General features: G+C 47.5%; 1 protein-coding gene, 1 long non-coding RNA gene and 1 pseudogene across 3 annotated transcripts; 1 reads left to right on the forward strand and 2 right to left on the reverse strand.

The window, feature by feature from the left end:
* Positions 1-909: 909 nt before the first annotated feature.
* LOC100193600 (pyrophosphate-energized vacuolar membrane proton pump pseudogene) lies at positions 910-8,763 on the reverse strand (annotated as a pseudogene). The gene is made up of 5 exons (NR_159674.1): positions 8,104-8,763; positions 7,378-7,416; positions 6,943-7,040; positions 3,650-3,890; positions 910-1,203 (listed from the first exon to the last, which is right to left on the reverse strand). The product of NR_159674.1 is annotated as a pyrophosphate-energized vacuolar membrane proton pump pseudogene (transcript).
* A 201-nt stretch (positions 8,764-8,964) lies between these two features.
* LOC100381722 (uncharacterized) lies at positions 8,965-11,428 on the forward strand. Its single transcript, NM_001174530.1, has one exon. The coding sequence runs from the start codon at positions 10,781-10,783 to the stop codon at positions 11,267-11,269; it is 489 nt and encodes a 162-aa protein (NP_001168001.1). The 5' UTR covers positions 8,965-10,780; the 3' UTR covers positions 11,270-11,428.
* A 2,569-nt stretch (positions 11,429-13,997) lies between these two features.
* Positions 13,998-14,219, reverse strand: LOC109940975 (uncharacterized). Its single transcript, XR_002263790.2, has 2 exons — positions 14,132-14,219; positions 13,998-14,041 (listed from the first exon to the last, which is right to left on the reverse strand). It is a non-coding gene; the product is annotated as an uncharacterized lncRNA (long non-coding RNA).
* Between the last annotated feature and the right edge of the window lie 5,568 nt (positions 14,220-19,787).

Here is a 19,787-nt window from a genome sequence, read left to right on the forward strand (position 1 = left end):
CGTGTGGCCGGTACGTACGCGGTGCACGATGACCTCATGCGCGGAGGTGGCGCGCGGCAAATACTACACAGGTGTGGCCCGGAGAGGTCGCCTGCCTGCCTACCTTGCCCACACAATGACACAACCGTGCCTCGCCGGATCCGTATCGCAGCATGCGGCGGCCGGAGCAGCGTGAGGGCTTGTTTGGTTAGGGAAATTAGAGAGGATTAAGAGCCTATTAGGTTTGAGACTAAATGAGCGAACTAAACACACCTTAAATCCTCTTCTATACAAACTAGGTGAGTGCCCGTGCGTTGCAACGGAAACATATAATACTGTGATAACTTATGTACAAATGTGTGTTATATTGTTAAGATGAGCCGTCTGTTAGCCCTAGATTTGCAAAAAAAAAAAACATGGAAAATCATGATATCAATGTGCAACACGCAGTTTCTTTGTACTTGCAATGTTTGGAGCAACCTTTCTGATGTATTCTTCTCGCTTTTTCAAGGGTAAGAGTTTAATGTGTTTGACAAGCTTGCAACAATTGAGCTTGCATTGGGAGCACTTGGCACGTTCTATTTCAAACAGTGCCTGCAGATAATTACTAAGAAGCTTTATTACATATATGTGAATTAACTTACAATTTTCTTTGATTTTATATAGCTGAAAATAGTCCTAACTATTCAATGACACCTACAAATTTTTTTTCACTTATGTGGATAACAGAAAGAAGACTCAACTGTCACAGGGTCCTACCACTGGTTCTTAATCTGTATTCCTGGAAACAAGCTAGACCACAGAATAAATCTTCAAAATATTCTGGTGCCTTTGCAAGCCTTCCACTGAACCAAGTAAAACAATATTATTGTGACCAAATTTTATTTGTTTATAATAAAAACAGGATTTACTTCGAAACACAAGGAGTTGTTACTTGCAAAGTCCTTGACAAAGTTTGCACAGAGGTTCGTCGTCAGTGGTCTAGCTCTGAGTGTATTGTTTCTCTATACAGATGCTATTACACAACACACATGTAATGCCACCATGGGCGGCGAAGTAGGGGGCGAAGACAAGGGATTCAACCGCCATAAGCTTGATGAGAATGTTGAGGGAGGGGCCAGACGTGTCCTTGAGAGGATCTCCAATGGTGTAACCAATGACAGCCGCCTTGTGAGGGTCAGAACCTTTTGGGCCAAGGGTCCTGGCATGCACTGAAGCTCCAGCCTGAGCAAAACCAAAGACCAAAAAGTTATAAATAAAAGGCATTTTTCTTTTAAAAACAGCTTTTTAGAGAAGGTATAATGCAGGTTCAGGCAGGGAAACGAAGGCCCAGTCTGCGTGTAAATTTACCTCAATGTACTTCTTGGCGTTATCCCAAGCACCACCAGTATTGGATGCAGAAATTGTAGAATAATTGAAGTGTTGTATTGCATAGAGAATGGGTACAATATATAGACTCAACCTAACCCTAATGGGCCCTAACCCTAATGGGCCGGCAACCCAACAGTGGTGCCGACCCACACACTCACACACACAGTCTAACATCCCCCCGCAGTCGCAACGGGGGCACCACACACGATGAGACTGGAGTAGAGGCCGAAGGTAGGAGCCGACGGGTTGAAATCCCCCCGCAGTTGCAGCGTCGTGATGGTGCGAATGTTGCGGCTGGAGTAGAGACCGTTGTGTGCTCCAAGAAGACGATAGCCCCTAGATGTCGAGGTAGCCGAAGTCGAGGTGGTCGCGGTCGGAAGACGCGCAGCAAAAGCCTGATCTTCGGGAGGGGTCGACGTTCGAGCGTCAACGATCGGCAGGGCGACACAGCAAAAGGGCATCGGCAGGCCGTCCTTCCTGCTTCTTCGATCGACCAGACGTCAAGGAGCCCCGCCAGGGAGGCCGACAGCAGCGCACGCGGCTGCGCTGGTCAAGGTGTCCGCGCCCGCGGGAGAAAAGAAGGGGAATGTCGGATCCGACCGGGAAGGCCACGGCAGCGACGGATCCAGACGGGGAGACGCGATCCAGCCAAAGGGACGGCAGATCGAGCCGAGAAGGACGCAGCAACGTGGATCCGGCCGGGAAGGCCGCGGCAGCGACGGATCCAACGAAGGCGAGGAAGGGGAGGGCGACGGGGCGGTTCCAGCCAGGCAGGGGCCTACGCCGGACCTGGCAAGGGATGATGACGGCGCCGGCGCCGGGAGAAGCTTGAAGTGGGAGGCGCTGCTGGGGCGTCAACGCGAGCAATTAGGAGGTGGCTAGCGTGATGACAAGGGGCTGCACGGGCAAAGACGCCGACACAGGGGAGAGGAACGCAGGGTGCGCAGGAAGGCCGGGGGCGCTGCGCATGGGAGGGCGTTGGCATGCTTGTGGAGGCAGGAAGAAGAGGGCCGACGCAAGGGAGGCTGCCGAGGTAGGGGAGAAGCCGGTGGGACAGCCACGGTCCATCCGCGCTGGCGAGGGAGAGGAGGCCGCCATGAGGTCGATGGCACAGATCTGGGCCGGCAGCAGGTTACTTTGCCGCGGATCTGGTCCGACGGCGGGGTGCCCTGGCGTGGTCGCCGGCGGTCTGTGGAGGTTGGCCGGCGGGGATGGACCGGCGGCAGCGCGCCTTGGCACGTCCGGTGGCGAAGGGGGCGCAGACCGGGAGAAGAACTGCAAGGGCGGCGCGGCTCGACCGCAGCCTTGTCTGGCCACTGGGCCGGCGGATCTGGTCCGCGGCATCGGGCGGGGCCGGCCTGGGGGAGCAGGGGCACAGGGGCCGGTGGGCGGCGGCGTGGCCTCGGAGGTGCGGGCACCGCCGGTCCGTTGCCTGCGCCCGCTGCCGGGGTACCGCGCCCGCGCGCCGCCGGAGGCTGCCGCGCACGCGGGGCAGCGCCGCATCACCGCGCGCGCCGTCGGGGCCGCTGCCCGGGCGCCTCCTGGGGCCGCGCCGAGGAGGAGGTGCGCGTGGCCTGGCGGAGCAGAGGGAGCCGGACGAGCTGGAGCGAGAGAGACAGGTGGGGAGAAGGCAGGGGCGGCGGCGGCTGTGCGTCCCTGGTGGAGAGGGAGGTCGAACCCGCCATGGCTGAGAGGGAGGTCGCGGGGGACAGCGACGTCTCGGAGTCGGAGCTGTCGCGCAGGAGCGGCGCGGCGGGGAGGTCCGATGCGCGGCCGCCGTTCCACTGGAGGAGCAGCTTCAGCGACCTGGCCGCCGAGGAGCTGGACGCCCGCGGACGCGGACGGGGATGGCTTGTGCGGCGGGGTGCAGCGCTTGGAGAGAGAGGGAAGGGAGCAGGCTTGGTGGCCGGGCAGAGGGCCAGCAGGGCGCAATCACTGGGGGAGGGAGGCTGCCCCCAGGAGAGAAGGTTGGGCCTCCCGGGGGCAGCGATGGCAGGCGGCGGCTGTGGGGTGGAGGGAGCCGCCGGCGGCTGCAGGCAAGGGAGGAACGAAACCCTAATCTGATACCATGTAGAATAATTGAAGTGCTGTATTGCATAGAGAATGGGTACAATATATAGACTCAACCTAACCCTAATGGGCCCTAACCCTAATGGGCCGGCAACCCAACAGTGGTGCCGACCCACACACTCACACACACAGTCTAACAGAAATGGCAATCTGAAAATGGTGAAACGTAATAAGGAAAAATTCAGATGCGACTATATCATACCAAAATTTGAGAGGAACTCCCACCAACCTGAACACCAGAGACAAGGGCGCCAGCAAGGACCCCAGAGAGGGTCTCAACCCCAAACAAAATCCCAACGATCAGTGGTGTCAGCATAACAAGAGCGCCTGGGGGATCATCTCCTTGATGGATGCATCCGTTGAGATCTTGACACAAGTTGCGTAGTCAGGCTTTGTGGTGCCCTCCATGAGCCCAGGGATGGTGTTGAACTGCCGGCGGACTTCCTCCACCATCTTGAGTGCAGCACTGCCTACACTTTTCATGGTCATTGCCGAGAACCAGTATGGGAGCATAGCATCAACAATAAGCCCAATGAATACTTTAGGAGTCAGAACATCAATATGGACTCTGAAGTAACAAAAAAATCGAGGTTGATGCTATTGAATCCCAAACAACTCTAAAATAAGGCAGGTTCGAGATTTTACCACCCCATTTTGGTGCTTGAGGATTGCCACTCATTCACCACATTAGCGATATAATGGAGTGAAAATCAGGGAATTGCAAATCCTCTATTTTTATGTGCATGACCCACTATAGTTTAGTACTTAGGGGGATAGTAAGTTTCGATGCAATAGCTACAGAAACTATATGGCCTGTCTCTGGCCCATTGTGTAAACAGTAAAACCAAACACACAATAACCTTCGACGGTGAACTATGCCCCTCCTTTTTCTCGAACCCCAACTCATTTACTCATTTCCTCCTCGTCTTCGAGTTTATCATCTGGGAGGCGAAGAGATTTGATTGATGGCTTTATAATTAACTAACAGATCGGCCTCCTCGTCTTTTCCTCCTGCCTTTATTTTGTCTGGTCTCAAGAGCCAAATGTTGCTTTGTCTCTGATTAACATTACAAGTAATGCAGTGCAGCAGTAGGCCACGCTGAAGCTGAACCTCATCTGTAGGGGCACAGGCAAGGAGCAGATGGCAGTAGTGTAGTGACGCTAGTTCATGGAAAAAAGGTAGAATGATTTGAAGCAGGAGTTACAGACAATGAGGGAGATGCGCTTGTTAACAACTCCATAAAAAAGAGAGAGAAATGTTTCGACAAGGACAACCTTGTTCGTCATCAGGGAAAAAGGGAATCAAGTTGGTGTAAGCTGTAGTTGCTTTGTTCTGATTATTGGCTACCTGAATGAGTGGGTTAAAATTAAACAGCCACTATGCTAATTAAGTGCTGAATCATGCTTGGAGACTGTACAGATAGAGGTTTCTTATGGAGTACATGCTAGCAATGCAGAGATGATGGTTCCACGCATTGCCGCTGGTGCTAATAATCTGCATAGTATAGGAGTAATACGACCTGTACATGCATGTCGCTAGACCAAATGTACCTGAAACTAAAACTCATAGGTGCGCACTGTGTGAGCTCCTCCCCCGCGTCGCTCCTGCAGGCGGCTCGGGGTGCGCTCGCCACGCCGCCGCCGGGCGTCCTCCCTCCTCCCCCTCTGCCTCGCCGTCGTCCGAGCTGGGGGCCAGAAGCCCGGCACCTGCAAGGAGGGTGGCAGCAGGACATCTCGGTCGGGAGGCAGCCATGCCATGCGCGAAGTGGCGGCGCTCTTCCCCGACGACCCCAGGGGCTCCTTCACGACCCTTGTGGCAGATCCGGTGCCTCCTCGGAAGGATATGAGGGATGTTGTGCGGTGCGTCGACACCGACTGCCATGGCACCGGCACCAGCAACTCCATCTGTGCGGCGGTGCGAGGAGGCGTTGGGGCCGGGGCTAGGGCCGGCGGGGTTCGACGGGTGCTCTAGGGTTGGGCTCTGGATGGGGGGTAGCTGAGGCGTGGGCAGTGGGGCGACGCGGTATAGGAGAGGGGGACGCGAGCGGGGGCCGACTGCGGCTCGTGCAGAGGAGGGGGGTAGGAGGCGGCAGGAGGAGTGTAGAGGCAGAGCTAGGGTGCTCGCACGGTTGGACGACTGGGTGGGGGCGGCACGATGCATGGGGGAGAGAGTGAGCGCATCGGACGGGAGAGAGACTCTAGGGTGTATTGGACGGTTGAGATCGTCGGAAGGCAGAACAAAGCAGAGGCAGACTACCCTTACCGTCTTAATAAGTAGTAATAGAAGCATGTGATCCAATTCAAAATCTAATAAGATTGAAAGAAAGTTTGTTGATCCAATAGCAGCCAAGTTTATTCCTGGATTCTACTGGAGGGAAGAGAACAACTACACAATCAAACGAGAAATAGAAAAGGCATTGAGACTGCAACCAAATAGCCGACTGAAAACCGAATAGCTTTCATTTGAAGGCTGGTTCTTCATACCATTAAGGAACAAGATGCAGCTATAATTTAGATGTTTAAAACTAAAAACTGTGAAGATCAATTGCCCTACAGAACACTCTGCAACTAACTAAAATTTTGTTTGGATGTCAGGCTTGACATAAAAACAATGCATGGATGCATTGTCGCTATCCTAAAACAAGTTTTGAAGGGATTGTTGTTTATATCTCTGCTTCCTTGATAGGATCAGCATGGCCGCTTCGGTCGTCAAGGATGTCCTGCAAGTGGCAGACGTCCACGGAGATCCGGAAGCAACAGTCTCGCCCGCGCTCCTGGACCCTGAGGAGCGAGTTCATGCACTTTTGTATGACTGTGAGCTGCTTGCACACGCGGTGGCCGCACACCAGCGCCTGCAGCCGCACAATGCCCCGCAGTGCCCTCAACGCTTTCCAAGCATTAACACATCCACTAACAAGAACGAGTGACAGGACAAAAAAGCAGAGGCTGCGGCGATAAGCCTACCAGGAATGCAAGGAGGTGAACTGGATGCGCACGACAGTCCACTCCTGCCTGATGACGCAGAAGTCCCTAGGCTGCGCGCGCACGACAACCGCGACGACAGAGGTGCTGAGCATGTCAGCAGTGGTGGTGTGTATAAGTTCCTTGGCTGCTTATATAGCGCCTTGTACTTGGTCTTCATATAAGACATTGTCTTCTCTTGATCTAAAAAATGTGCAGCTCTCCTGTGTGTTCTAGAAAAAATGGAGCTAAAGAACCCTTTGTAGTTTCTTAATAATAATAACCTTGGACAGATCCATAACGAGAACTGCTATATATTTTTGAGTATATAATGATACCAATATATGTGTGGTGTTTTCTATAAATTTTACTAAAAATCTAAAAGTTTAACCTAATACAACTGTAAGAACTGATTTATTTAGGAATGGAGGAGGATACCAAGTTAGCAACCTGGTTGTACTTATTATAAAATTAGATAGCATGGGGTCTAGCAGAGAGGTTAATGACAAAAAAAGTTTGAGAACTTGGTTAGCATACAGGGAAGTGAAGATGTGAGAATACCTTGTGGCGCTTTTTGCGAGCGAAGAGATAAGCAAAGGTATTTATCATACATTGACTTTGTAACCAAGTTTTGGTATGCAACCATATTTGCTTGGAATCTGTTTAGAAAGATAGAAATCCATCATTAGTGTGTTTGGAAAGGCAATTAACAAAGGAAACTCTGGACTATAAACAAAGCTCTCAAATGTTCTCCTCCCACAGGAAAATAGAAACTGACAAATGATACACCTGTGCACTGCATTTCTGCCTAAGCACTAAAAAATATTACACTTGTTTCGTAGGTATTGTCAAATATACTTATCCACAACGTAGAAATCTTTATCGGTTTTGACGAACGCTGCAACAAGCGCACGTGGGAGTACGACAAGCCACTCCTCCATGCAGAACACATGTACGAATGGCATGCAAGACATTGTTCAACAGATTCTCCCTTACGTATATGGTAGCTCTTGATTCGTTGTGCCCATCGAAAAGCTATAAATCAACAAAGCACAATGGCAACCGTAAGATGGGTATCAGAATAAAAAAGAATCAATTATCAACGATATACCATCATCAAGCTTCGGCCAAAACACAGCATGAGATGTAATCTAATATGTTTTTTCATAACACCATATAGTAAAGATGTGATGTGTTGGCCTACATCGGCGAGGAGCAGCTCAAAGTAAGGTCACTGCATTGTAATGAGATTATCCATATTGAACACTCAAGCATGTGCAAAATGAATTTTATGATATTCATTGTGAAAACTAAAAAGGAGAACAAATCGGTACTAAGGAATCATTATTTATGATCCACTTCGCAGTTCAATCAGTGCACATTTTCTGTCGATGGCTCAAGTAACTGACCAGTACCAACGAATCTGACAAAATTTAACATTTCAGAGTTGCATTTATTTGTTGTTATTATTTGGAGTGGAGTAATAACGTATCACACTTTAAATAATTTTAAGCACAGCAAAACAACACAAACAAATCATGAGACAAAAAGGTTGTTTCAACATTTCAGGGTGCTCATGTATCTAGAAGTATGATAAAATTGTAGACCTGTGACTTGGGGTCAGAACCACTACAGAACACATAGCTGCCAATGGAATATGCAAGATCCCAAGCTGCTTCAATATGTGAAACACATAGCTGTGAACTGGAGGTCGGGCCGCACCTAGTCCTGGTCGAGCAGGTCGCCGAGGCATTCGGTGCCGTGGGGGCGCGACGGTCGTGGCAGCAGAGGTTGAGGCGGAGGGATCGTCTTCGTCGGAGGGAACCGCTCACGCCACGAGGCGGAGGGATCGTCTTCGTCGGAGGGAACCGCTCACGCCACCCAACGTCAGCAGATCCTGATCCGTCGGAGACTCGGAGGGCGTCGGGAGGTAGGTTCAGGGGGGATCGATCGCGAGGACCTTGTCGTGGGACGACGCTTCCCAAGAGGCTCCTCCGCAGTGTTCTACCAAAGGAGACAGCAACCGCGAGCAGGAGCAGCACGAGTTCATCGAGAAGACCCTGGCATCCGCTGGCTTCTGCAACGAGAAGACCCAGGACATCTTTGCCCGGTGGCATTCGCTCGACCGGCCCTTGGACCCCGCCGTGGTCGACCAGCTGCTGGAACGCATGGGGAGGACGCCAAGTGCCGAGAGAGGCGCGAGATGCGGCGGGAGATGCAGTGAGAGAGAGGAGGGGAGCAGTGGCGTCGGTGGATCCGTAGAGGCCGAACTGCACAGCTTGAGCCCGTGGGAGTCGGATGATGCAGATTGACCGGAGGCAGTCCGTGGCAGTCTGACGCCGCGGTGTTGCTCCCCCGCTGCGAGGATGAGCTTCGCCACAGTCGACTCCACTTCTGTCCCTTCCCCGCGGTGCCGGGCATCTATCTCTCTGCGTTGGACTTTTCCTAAAGGGCCCCATCAACTTGTTGGACTTTTCTCAACGCTTTGGCCGGATGGCGCTATCCACACCCACACAGTAACATCAAACTTGCACAACAACAAAGAAATGCAAAGCTTGAAAAAAAAACAATATAGCAAGCATGAATAAAAAGAACATTTCCTCTATGATGAACAATGAAACAATCAATTACAGAAGGGAGAAGAAAAAGAATCAGCTCGTCATTCTTTCTTTAACCGAGAGGAGCAGAAACGAGAAAATGGACAGAAGAGACACCAGACTTCCAACTGTGAAGATTTTTACACTGGCGCCAACTGCATGCCATTGGTACACCAACGTACATGCCACCATTGCTACTTACCCCAAAAATGATTACCATGGCACCGGTGTGCTGTTGTGAAGCCATTGTGACTTTTTGGACGAAAGAATTCTATAGAAGCAGCAAGCGGAGCTTCTAACAGAGCCCTCCTTCATAAGGACTCCCGCCTTACCGAAAAAATGATTCGTAAAAAGATTCTCCTTCATGCTTAATCCTCGGTGTCACGAGAGCCAGACGGCTCGGGGAAGATCTCCTTGGATTGCCTCCTGCGGGAGGATGAATGGTCCCCGTTGCTCCCGCCAGACGATTTGATTGTCTCTGAGCGCTTCAGAATGTTGTCCTCCCTAGAAGGCCCTATATCAGACGAGTTATGCCGCCAACTCCCAAAGAGTGCAGCGTTCCATGAACCCCGTGACGATGTTGCTCTTAACCTGCCCGAGTCATTGCCATTGTCTTCTCTCACCACCTTCAAAGGGTTCTCTAGTGCTTTTAGGATGTACTTCATTGGCGGGCGTTTAGAGGACCGAGGATTCAAGCAGGACTTGGCAACAATCGCCATTGCCCAGACTTCCTCCAGATGGTCCTCGTCAATGATAAGCGTTGGATCAATGATCTTGCTCATAAGCTCCTTCTCGTAAATGTTAACGTATCGCAGGGTGGCATCAAGTCACTCGCTTGTGGAAGCATCATTTGATGCACTGATTCCAAGTCTCCCTGTCACCAGCTCCAGTAAAACTTTTCCAAAACAATAGACATCATATGGGCAAGTTGCAGATGGGGAACCTGTTTACAGAGAGAATTGGTCAATTAACTTGCATCAAATAAAAAGTAGAATTAGAGACGATGTTCAAAGCATTTATCACAGACAGTAGAACAGTTGAATCATCAGCTTTAGCAGGAAACTGACTGATGACCAATCTTCAATATTAGAAATGCTTGAAAGCAACGAAAGGTTGCATGAACAAACTCACCAGAAGAACCTTGATCTGCTGTCCTGCATTCCCACAAAAATAAAGCATCAGAAGATGGGAAGGGACTTTGGATATTAGAAAATGAAACTACACAAGGAAGTACTTCATCATGTAACTTATCAACTAAAACAAGGGTGCTACATGTCCATTCATGCTAAGATATGGCAAGTGAAATGAAACAGAAGGAAACAAAATGGTTTACGATTACCCAGGCTCTCATGGCTCTACAAGCTCTAGTTTTGTCGCACTTATTGATACCATTTAGATTTTTGCATAGCTACGTCACAGCAGGGTCATCAAGAAACTGACTGGAATAATGCTGACAAGACGCTATTTAAATCCACCAAATATTCATTTATTCATCCAAAAAGTAATCCATCTAAATTCTTGCTATAAAACAGGTAAATACTGATTTCATGGTGAACACTTGAACAAAACTACCGTTAAAACCACATGATACAATAGTGAATCTTTACTACTCTATATGTTGATACTGAGGGCGTCCACCAGCATCAGCACGGTTCCGCCCTCGCCCTCCCCTCAGCCAATCTCGCAGCGGCGCCCGCCCCCGACATCCTCGCCTCCACCTCGCTCTCCATGAATGGAAGGCGCCATTCAGGGATCCTTCTTGTCCGCATCCGCCATCCTCGGGCTCGCCCCGCTCAAACACGATGGGCCTCGCCCCTCGCCGCTGCGAGTTTGGCACTCGCCCCGACACCCTCGTCCCTCGCCGACAATCCAGGGCTGCTACACCGGCCTTCCCCACGCGTCATGGAACTCCCATCAGCATCGCTCGAAATCCCGCAATCCAAGCCACCCGAGCCATCTGCGATAATAAATCATCCAACATCCTCGCCCCAAATCGACGCCAACCTCCCCCATCGACGCAGATGATGGAGTTCCTTAAAGACCATGCCACCCCAATCCCCATCACCCCCAAGCCACACGGACGCCGCGCCCACCCCCACGCGCTCCCAGTCCCGCAGCCCCCGAAGCGAGTTCCCCGCGACCCCTGCATCTGCCCGCCGCGACAGGCGACGCGCAGACGCCGCGCTCGCCCAGCTCGCTCACACAGCGCCAGCCGCTGTCGCCCATCAAAGCCGCCCCCAACCGTGACGTGCGATCGGCGGCCAGAGCAGCCAAATCTACCGGCCCGATGACTGAATCGACCGGTGCAGCGACCAAATCTAAGGTCGGCGAGAAGGAGGCAGTCCCCTGGAGGCCGGATCGGCGTACTTGGAGGCGGCGGGCTGCTGCTGGGGTTTCGCTGGAGGCTGCCGGCGTGAAGCACCAGCCACCAGGGCTAGGCAGGTGGATAGTAGTGATGAACTAAAGGGTGCTGCACGCCAGCGGCCAACATGGGACACCGGGCAGGTGGGCAGAAGCAGCCAACGACAATAGCAGAGCACAGGTAAAACGATCCCCCCACTTTGGAAATTACAATTCCTATTTCGATCCTAAATTTATCATTTTCTTGGACTGTACAACATAAGGGGACAAGACATTAAAGCCAAATTTCTATCCTACTCTGATTTAATCACATGTTTTACAACCAATGTAAAGCCAACCTAAAGCAGTAGGCATAGAAGAACAACCAGCAGCCTGAAAGTCGGGACAAGGGCTAGCAATGCAAAATGAGTGATTGACTGATTGAAAAAATGCATATTACCTTACCCGTTCGTTTTCATCCCTATTTGCACATGCTGATATTTATAGCCAGAGAATTACTTTTTAAATGCCCATTGCATCATATAAGTACATGCCATTGTTTTCGTCATAGCATATGGTCGAAGCCGACAAGTCAACCTCAAGAACATTCACCAACCAATCAGTCATTTGATCCAAGGTACCAACCTCTAAACGAATCAGTTCATTATCGGCTAACTGGCTCCAAGAACTGGCCAAGCCAGCTCAAAGTCTAGGCAAGCCGATTTGCTCGCTCTCAGCATAGGAAAATCAATCAAATTGGTTTGCCTACCTTCTAAACTGGCCAAGTCAATTTTGCTGCCAGTATATGTTAGCTTCACTGGATTTCTTTTTTGCATTTTGGTTACTCAGCTTGTACAGTGTGTTCATATGTCCTATTTATACATCTTCAAAAATAGGCGATATTTTATGCACTTCTTTTTGCTACAATCAGCAAGTGCTAAATTTTACACTCTCATTAGACATTAGCTAGGAACTGAACTGCGACACCTAATAGTTAGTTGTCTCGGATAAATCATGTTTTTATCCTAACATATAATCAGGGCTAGGCTTGTTTTCAGTTTGACACTGATGTATGCACTTCTGGTGTGTTTCTACTTGCTCATGATACTTATAAAAAGAAATGGTTAAGTCGGGCCCGATTTAACACTATCTAATCTACAATTGTGAGCTTGTATGTTGATCCCTATATCATCCCTAGCTCATGCGTGTCTATTCCTCATTTACAAGTTTAGGGGTTTGTATTCACTTATGTCGAAGTCCTTTATTTCTGAGAACATTTGGTCCAGTGTTTGTTGCCTAATTATAAAACAACATGTTTGTTTTGCAAACCAAACATTGAGCCATTACTCACACATTGCTCTGACAGGCAGTCTTATTCATATTTTCAGTTAAATTTAGTTTCATACAAAATAGGTCATTGTACTTATTTATTTGGGGTTGACATTTGGAAACATTTTAATGCGTACTCAAATTAACTAAACCATTATTCATGCATCACTTCAGAGCAAAAGGCGTAGCAGATAGCATTATTCAGATTTTCAGTTAAATTTGGTTTCATACAAAACATGCCATCCTACTAAATCATTTGGGGTTGGCATTTGAAGACATTTTGGTGCGTACTCAAATTAATCTACAAGAACAACACTTCATACACGGTTATTTATGTTGTTCACCTTAATTTTATGTGTATAACTTCTTATTAGGAACCAGTCTGTACTCACCTTACCAAGAGTAATTACAATTCTATTGATTACTCCTACTGTTCAGTTTGGCAGCATCCTACAATTGCTGCTTTATTTAGGTATCTTAATATGATATTTTTCTATTATTTTTACTTGATCCCTGAATGGCGCCTTCTATTTAAATGTTCCAGTTTCTAATTGATATATGTGGAATATATTCTATTGCTATTAGCATGGGTTAAGACCAGTGTTGTGGTTGACACCGGATTTCCCTCTGAACACAGATGAACTCATCCCTCTGCTTGATGTCCTAGCAAACAAAGTGAAGGCTATCAGGAGGCTTACGAAACTCTTGACAACCAAACTTCCTACAGGCACAATTCCAGTCAAGGTAAACTATCTGGCACCTTGATTACATTACCCGTGCTTCCAGCAGATTACATCTTGCCATTTATTACATGCATGTTCTTGTAAGTACCTGCATCCAACCCTTCCATTCTTCAGTTTGATGCCTATTGAAGTACAATACAGATTTTCCTGTGAATGATGACTTGTCTTGATGGACCTTAAAGGAAGTCATAGTTGCTACAATGAAAAGAAGAAAGTAGAGGAAAAGGAACAGATCTCGATTGTAATTCTGCAGATGAAGCATACCAATAAAAAGGTTAGTGGATTAAAGTGTTACACTATATATAATGGCACATGAAGAATGCACTGGGATATTTTTCATTAATTTGAATACTTCAGAAAATTTGAAAGGTTCTAACAAATGACAATTTTACACTCACGCATATGACCAGACTCTGTAACAATATCTGCACAACAGTACCTTGGCAGACTCTCCAAGCAGGTTTGCACGATCACATATGTAAAAATAAAGTAGATACCCTCCAAATTTGGATCTGAAAATATAATTGCAACCCAGTTAGCAGAATAGTGCAACTAGGAAGCTTGAATGATTGGAGGAGAGCAACTGTAGCTTACATTGCCCTCAGTGTTAAACGATTCTCCAGAAGAAGCAACTGGTCCATGAATATAAGTCTGTTGAACCCAACATTTTCTTTTTGTCAGAGACACAATGCCTTCGGTTACTGATATTGAGAAATTGTAAATTTATAATTTATAGAGAACCTGAGTATTTGTGATGTGAGGGAAGTATAAGCTGGCTTTGCAGCCATTGCTTGGCCACCCTCCTCCAATAACATTGTCTGCTCTTCTGCTTTGACTGAACTGTCATCCATCACTGCTAGATTGACATTTGAATGTCTACTGACAAAGATGACTGTTGGTTGATTCCTCACTGTGTCTTGTTGTTGTAGTGTCGTTCAATCATTAAAGGCACCCATTAGTCGCCAAAGATGTTGTCCTGTTACAAATATTCTGATGTTCCTGAGAATTAGTAATCGAATTACCCATTAGTCGCCATTGTTTGAAATATATTCTCACAACTTCTCTTACTGCTTCATTGTATGAAATATTAAGAAACAAACTAAATGACAAATATTTAAATGGTCCAGTTTCTAATTGATATATGTGGAATATATTCTATTGCTGTTAGCATGGGTTAAGACCAGTGTTGTGGTTGACACCGGATTTCCCTCTGAACACAGATGAACTCATCCCTCTGCTTGATGTCCTAGCAAACAAAGTGAAGGCTATCAGGAGGCTTAGGGAACTCTTGACAACCAAACTTCCTACAGGCACATTTCCAGTCAAGGTAAATTATCTGGCACCTTGATTACATTACTCGTGCTTCCAGCAGATTACATCTTGCCATTTATTCCAATCACAATGCATGGTTTAATCCAATCATGAGAAGTGTCAATCTGTGAGGTTTTGCAAGGTATGTGCCTTACTATTTCCTTTTGTTTTCGGTTGTACTACAATAGAGAGCAACCGAAGCTTTGAGCATAAGGGTTTTCTATAAGTTTTATTTGTAAAATTTGAATTTGACCGATTTCTATCCTTTCAGGGAGATGAGCTCACCTTGGCAATGGTAGTTAATCTTATTAATGCAAACAAGGATGATTAATTTGATGTACTTTTCTATGCCTCGTGGTGCCCATTCTCACAAGAATGCATTTGAGGAATCTGCAATTAGGCCAAGGCGTCCCACATAGGTATGGATGTTGGTTGATTCCTCACTGTGTCTTGTTGTTGTCGTAGTGCCGTTCAATCATTAAAGGCACCCATTAGTCGCCAAAGATGTTGTCCCGTTACAAATATTCTGATGTTCCTGAGAATTAATAATCGAATTACAAATTATTGTTCTCAACCATACGCAAGAGTACATCAGCTAAGCATAGGACATCGAAGCACTAGATCATCGTCCCATTGAACTTCTCATGCATTGTGATTGGATTAAACCCTGGTTATTATAAATACCAAGATTAAGAGCACAGGTAAAAGAAATGTGTTGTTCTTTGAGGGAAGACTCAGCTACATAGAAGAATGTTCCTCTTGTTCAGTATTGTTTCTTCTGTCTCCTATAGGGTTGCCTATGATTTTGGCATTACCTGTTCAAAGATTTGTCCATTATTAGTTCGTTGTTTGGTCAGCTCATACTTTTGTGTGGACAATGGCGGTGCTTGCTTATTCAGTTTGGTACATGTATAATTCAATTTTTATCAGTGTGTATTTTATTGTTTGTGTTACGTAATTTGGTTTGTTTGTTGCAGTTACTTGATTTGATACACTCTGTTCGACATGGCCAGTCGATATGAGGTTCATGTGTGTGCATGTATGTATCCTCCTGGGTTACGATTTTGGCCTTGGCCTGTTGGGCAAGTAACTAAGATATTTATGGAGGGAGCTAATTATCTATATTTCTTTTCGGTATTTGAACTATATTTGCATCCTTAATTTGTAGTTCATGTTTTATATCGCCGTTTGCCCAGTTGTGTGCATTGATCACAGACTAAAATTACGGTGCATAGCAGTAACTTGTTATAGCATAGTAATTCGACAACCAGGAAACCATCTCTCTTGGAAAACATAGTTTACTATTTGCCATTTCTAGCCATCTCCCTTATAATGTGCATAACTACATGTCTATCCAGCTTTTTGTTAGCATGTACTCCCTCCATTCTTTTTTATTTGTCGCGGTTTAGTTCAAAAATAAACTAGCGGACAACAAATATTTAAGAACGGAGGTGGTAAGATTTTACATTTGTTGTATAATGACCTGTTGCCGTCAGAAGATGCTATTTTTTTCAAAAGTGTGTTCCAAGTAATCTAATTGCATGTTCTTGTAAGTTTAAGCTATGTTTTGGTTGCCCCTTTTAGTTGCAACTTCCGTGGCAACGCACGGGCACATACCTAGTATAATATATGTATGGATTTGCATGCTCCACAAAGGAAGCATTTAGCATGGAAAAGAGACCAAAGCCATGCAGAGATGGTATCTGAAACTTACGAAGAAAATCTTAACAGCTTTGTGATGACATTTTGGTGACCTTCCCCTTCTTGAGGACACACCTCGCTCAAGCTACCAAGGCGTACATCAAATTTATCATCAAGAAGGATGCTGCTGGCTTGCACATCCCTATAGTACAAAACTGACAAAATTAGTCAACGGCAAACCTTTGCATTGATCTAATTTACTGGTCTTGGAAGGAAGCATCTATGCAGTCAGAATCATTCATGTGGCCATATAAAACCGACAAAATGACAAAACAATCAGAATTGATTGTGATCTACTGCATGCCTCACATTAATAACAAAACATGAAAAAAGGTGAAATCAGGGTGACAAAGAACATCCTGTTATTTTGTATGGTAAAATTGGTGAGTATTTAAATGATATAGACCAGCAGAAACATCTCTGCAAATATATTAAAGCAAATAACAGCAGTGTCCACATTGAATTTCCAATACTCAGATAATGCACGGTATATGCCGCATCAAGCACAAAATATTAAGTTTCTGAGTCAGCAATTGCTAGCACACATTAGTGTATGTTCAATGTATTCCTAGCTGTCACCAAATCTATGGGGGAAAGCTTATTGCAGTAGCTGCTGAAACAAATATCTGACCGGATTGCATATTACAGTTGATGCTTTGAATATATAAAAAAACAAATAAAAAGAAGATCAGGAGCCAAACATAGCCACTTACAAGTGTTGATGGAAAACTAATAATATTACTTGTACAAGCGTTGAGGAGGCCACTTACAATCTGCAGCTTTACGGTCTTGCCCTCCACCTCGACCGTGCGGATTTTCTGCGTAAACATAGCAAGGAAACTGGGATGGTCAGTAGTAGATCGAAGAACACCAAGAACACGTGCAACATTCCAAGAGGCACCAACTCACAAAGTCGACCATCATCCAACCGATGGAACTGTATGAAGAGGTTCTTACCACCATGGACTTCTCTGTTGGCTGGAGATGGAGCAGGAGCAGGAGCGAGAGCGGTGGAGGCGCCGACGACGCCCGGGCGCAGGCGGCCAGCGCGCTGGCTGGAGATTAGCTAAGCTCCTCGCGGCCCGGGACCTCGTCGTTGTGGAGCAGGCGTTGGAGGCGGACTCGCTCCTTCCCGGTCGACGAGGTCCTCGCCGTCGCTGACTTCCTCCTCGCATCCCAGTCCATGGGCCCACATCCACCGCGGATCCGGTGGATCCCGCGGCGCCATGGATGACCCCCGCTGGTGACGCTGTGGCAGACCGAGAGGAAGCATGCCGAAGCTAGCCGATCCAGAGCTGGGCGTGGATGCTGGAGCTGGGCGTGGATGCTGGAGCCGGTCGAGCGTGTGCATCGACGGCGCGAACACAGGGGGGAGGGAGGAGCGTAGTGGGGGAGCAGAGCTGGAGAAGAAGGGCACCTCGTGTTGGCCATCGAGGTGTCCTCCCAGAGAGAGGGAGACGAGATGGGCGACGACGGCGTTCGGGTCAGCTCCGGAGAGGATGCAGGAGCGACGCAACGTGCCCCTTCGAGGTCATCGTGCGGCGCCGTGGTGAGGGCCGGGGTAGAGGAGCCCGCGAGGCTGGAGGAGACCTGCATAGGATGCCAGAGCCGTGCAGATGGCGGCGTGGGGGAGACGCGGCGGAGTCGGAGCTGGTGCTTGCGCGGGGCTAGGGCGTCGGCGGCGAGATCGGAGCGGGGCAGTTAGGTGAGAGAGGGGCGTGGGGAGGAGGGATGGATCGGAGGAGCCGGTGCTCGCGCGAGGCATGGGCGTGTTTCAGCGTTGGTTGCTGCAGGGTAGCATCGGACGGACGATGAAACAGAGTTATGGATGGACGGTTGAGATCATTGGAAGGCAGAACGAGAAAAGGCAGGCTACCTTTAGAGCCTTAATAAGTACTAGGTAGGGGCCCGTGCGTTGCAACGGAAACATATCGTCAATATAGGGAACGTAGCTCCTACCAATCCTATGCGCAGCGTACCGAGTGGTTGGTGATGGCATTAAACATGGCGAGCGCAGTGTAGGCATCCTTTCCGCAATCATAAGACAAAACTGAGATCCAAGCAGTGAAAATTGCAAGGCAGGCAATGGCTTTCCACTTGAAGATTTCAGGGAACATGTATTCTCAATCGTTGTCCCCTTGATCGCCACTGCCTATTTGCATGCATAAAGAATATAACCTTTTTGTTGGAATGGAGAAAATCTCAAGATTTCAGGCCTTGATCCTTGTAATAAAAGGAAAAAATAAAAAATTGTGTATTCGACAAAGCATCAATTACTGGCAACTGCTGAACGATGAGACCAAATGTTTTACTTATAATTTTATGAGCCATCAAAGAACGAAGAGGGGCTTTCTCTCAGGTAGCTTAAATTGCCATGTGGTGGCATAATGAACTACCTTATAATACCACATATCAATAATTGGAGCAGTAGCCATGGTAATCAACAATAGATATAATACCTCTGCTGCCTCACAATCATTTTCTCAAGTTCCTTCATAATGTTGTGACCATATATCTCTAGAACTCTACACAAAAGTGACTCGGCTTGTAAATAACAAACAGCTACATGCCTCTTTAGACACCAAACTGAACACAACAAAACAGAGAAGGAACCTTTCAGCTTACCCATGAAGACGACGAACATCAACAGAACCAAGATCAATCACAAATCTAGTCTTCTCCAGGACCTTGTGCTGGTAGGGGGGGTCTTCATCACCCGCTTCATCGGCTTCTCCATGTTAGCACCTAGAAGGGAATATCGGAGAGAAGAGATATGTTCAGGTAGAAGAAGGGTTGAAGAAGGAGATAACAGCGAGGAGGACGATCTGATTTGATACAGAGTGAGTAGTATATTGCCTATATGACGTGTTTTTTACAGATGCAGGGAAACACTATCGTTGTTCCTGATGACCAGCGGTGTGACACATGAAGATATGCTTAAAAGTTTGTAATTAAAACATGGCCGTATTTTTAGTGAATGCTGTAATGCCGTCCAGGTTTTCACCCACACCATGCCACTGATCAGGCCTGAATGCATACTGATTTGAGTACTGCTTGGAGGACTCATTGAATGGGTGCATGATTCATACCAAACGGTAAGTGCTGCTCACTGCGACCAAATAATAAGCTCCTATTAAATATGCTGGTACAAGAACAGGATGAGACCTCCATCCTGCACAAATCTGTCCACATTGGACCAAAACAGAAAAGGAAAAAGGACTCCAGTAGGTGCTGGTAGGTCCTGGTTCTTTTACTGTTTTACATAGGGAATGAGTGAGCTTGCACCAAAGTTTGCTTCGTGTAAAATTTTACCAAGCAACAAGGTTTTATCTTTTATTCGTTATATTTAGCTTCTATGTCACCGTGTAGGGCATCTCATCTGCTC

This window comes from Zea mays, chromosome 7 (assembly GCF_902167145.1).
Source record: "Zea mays cultivar B73 chromosome 7, Zm-B73-REFERENCE-NAM-5.0, whole genome shotgun sequence".
In the NCBI taxonomy this organism is placed as follows: Eukaryota; Viridiplantae; Streptophyta; class Magnoliopsida; order Poales; family Poaceae; genus Zea; species Zea mays.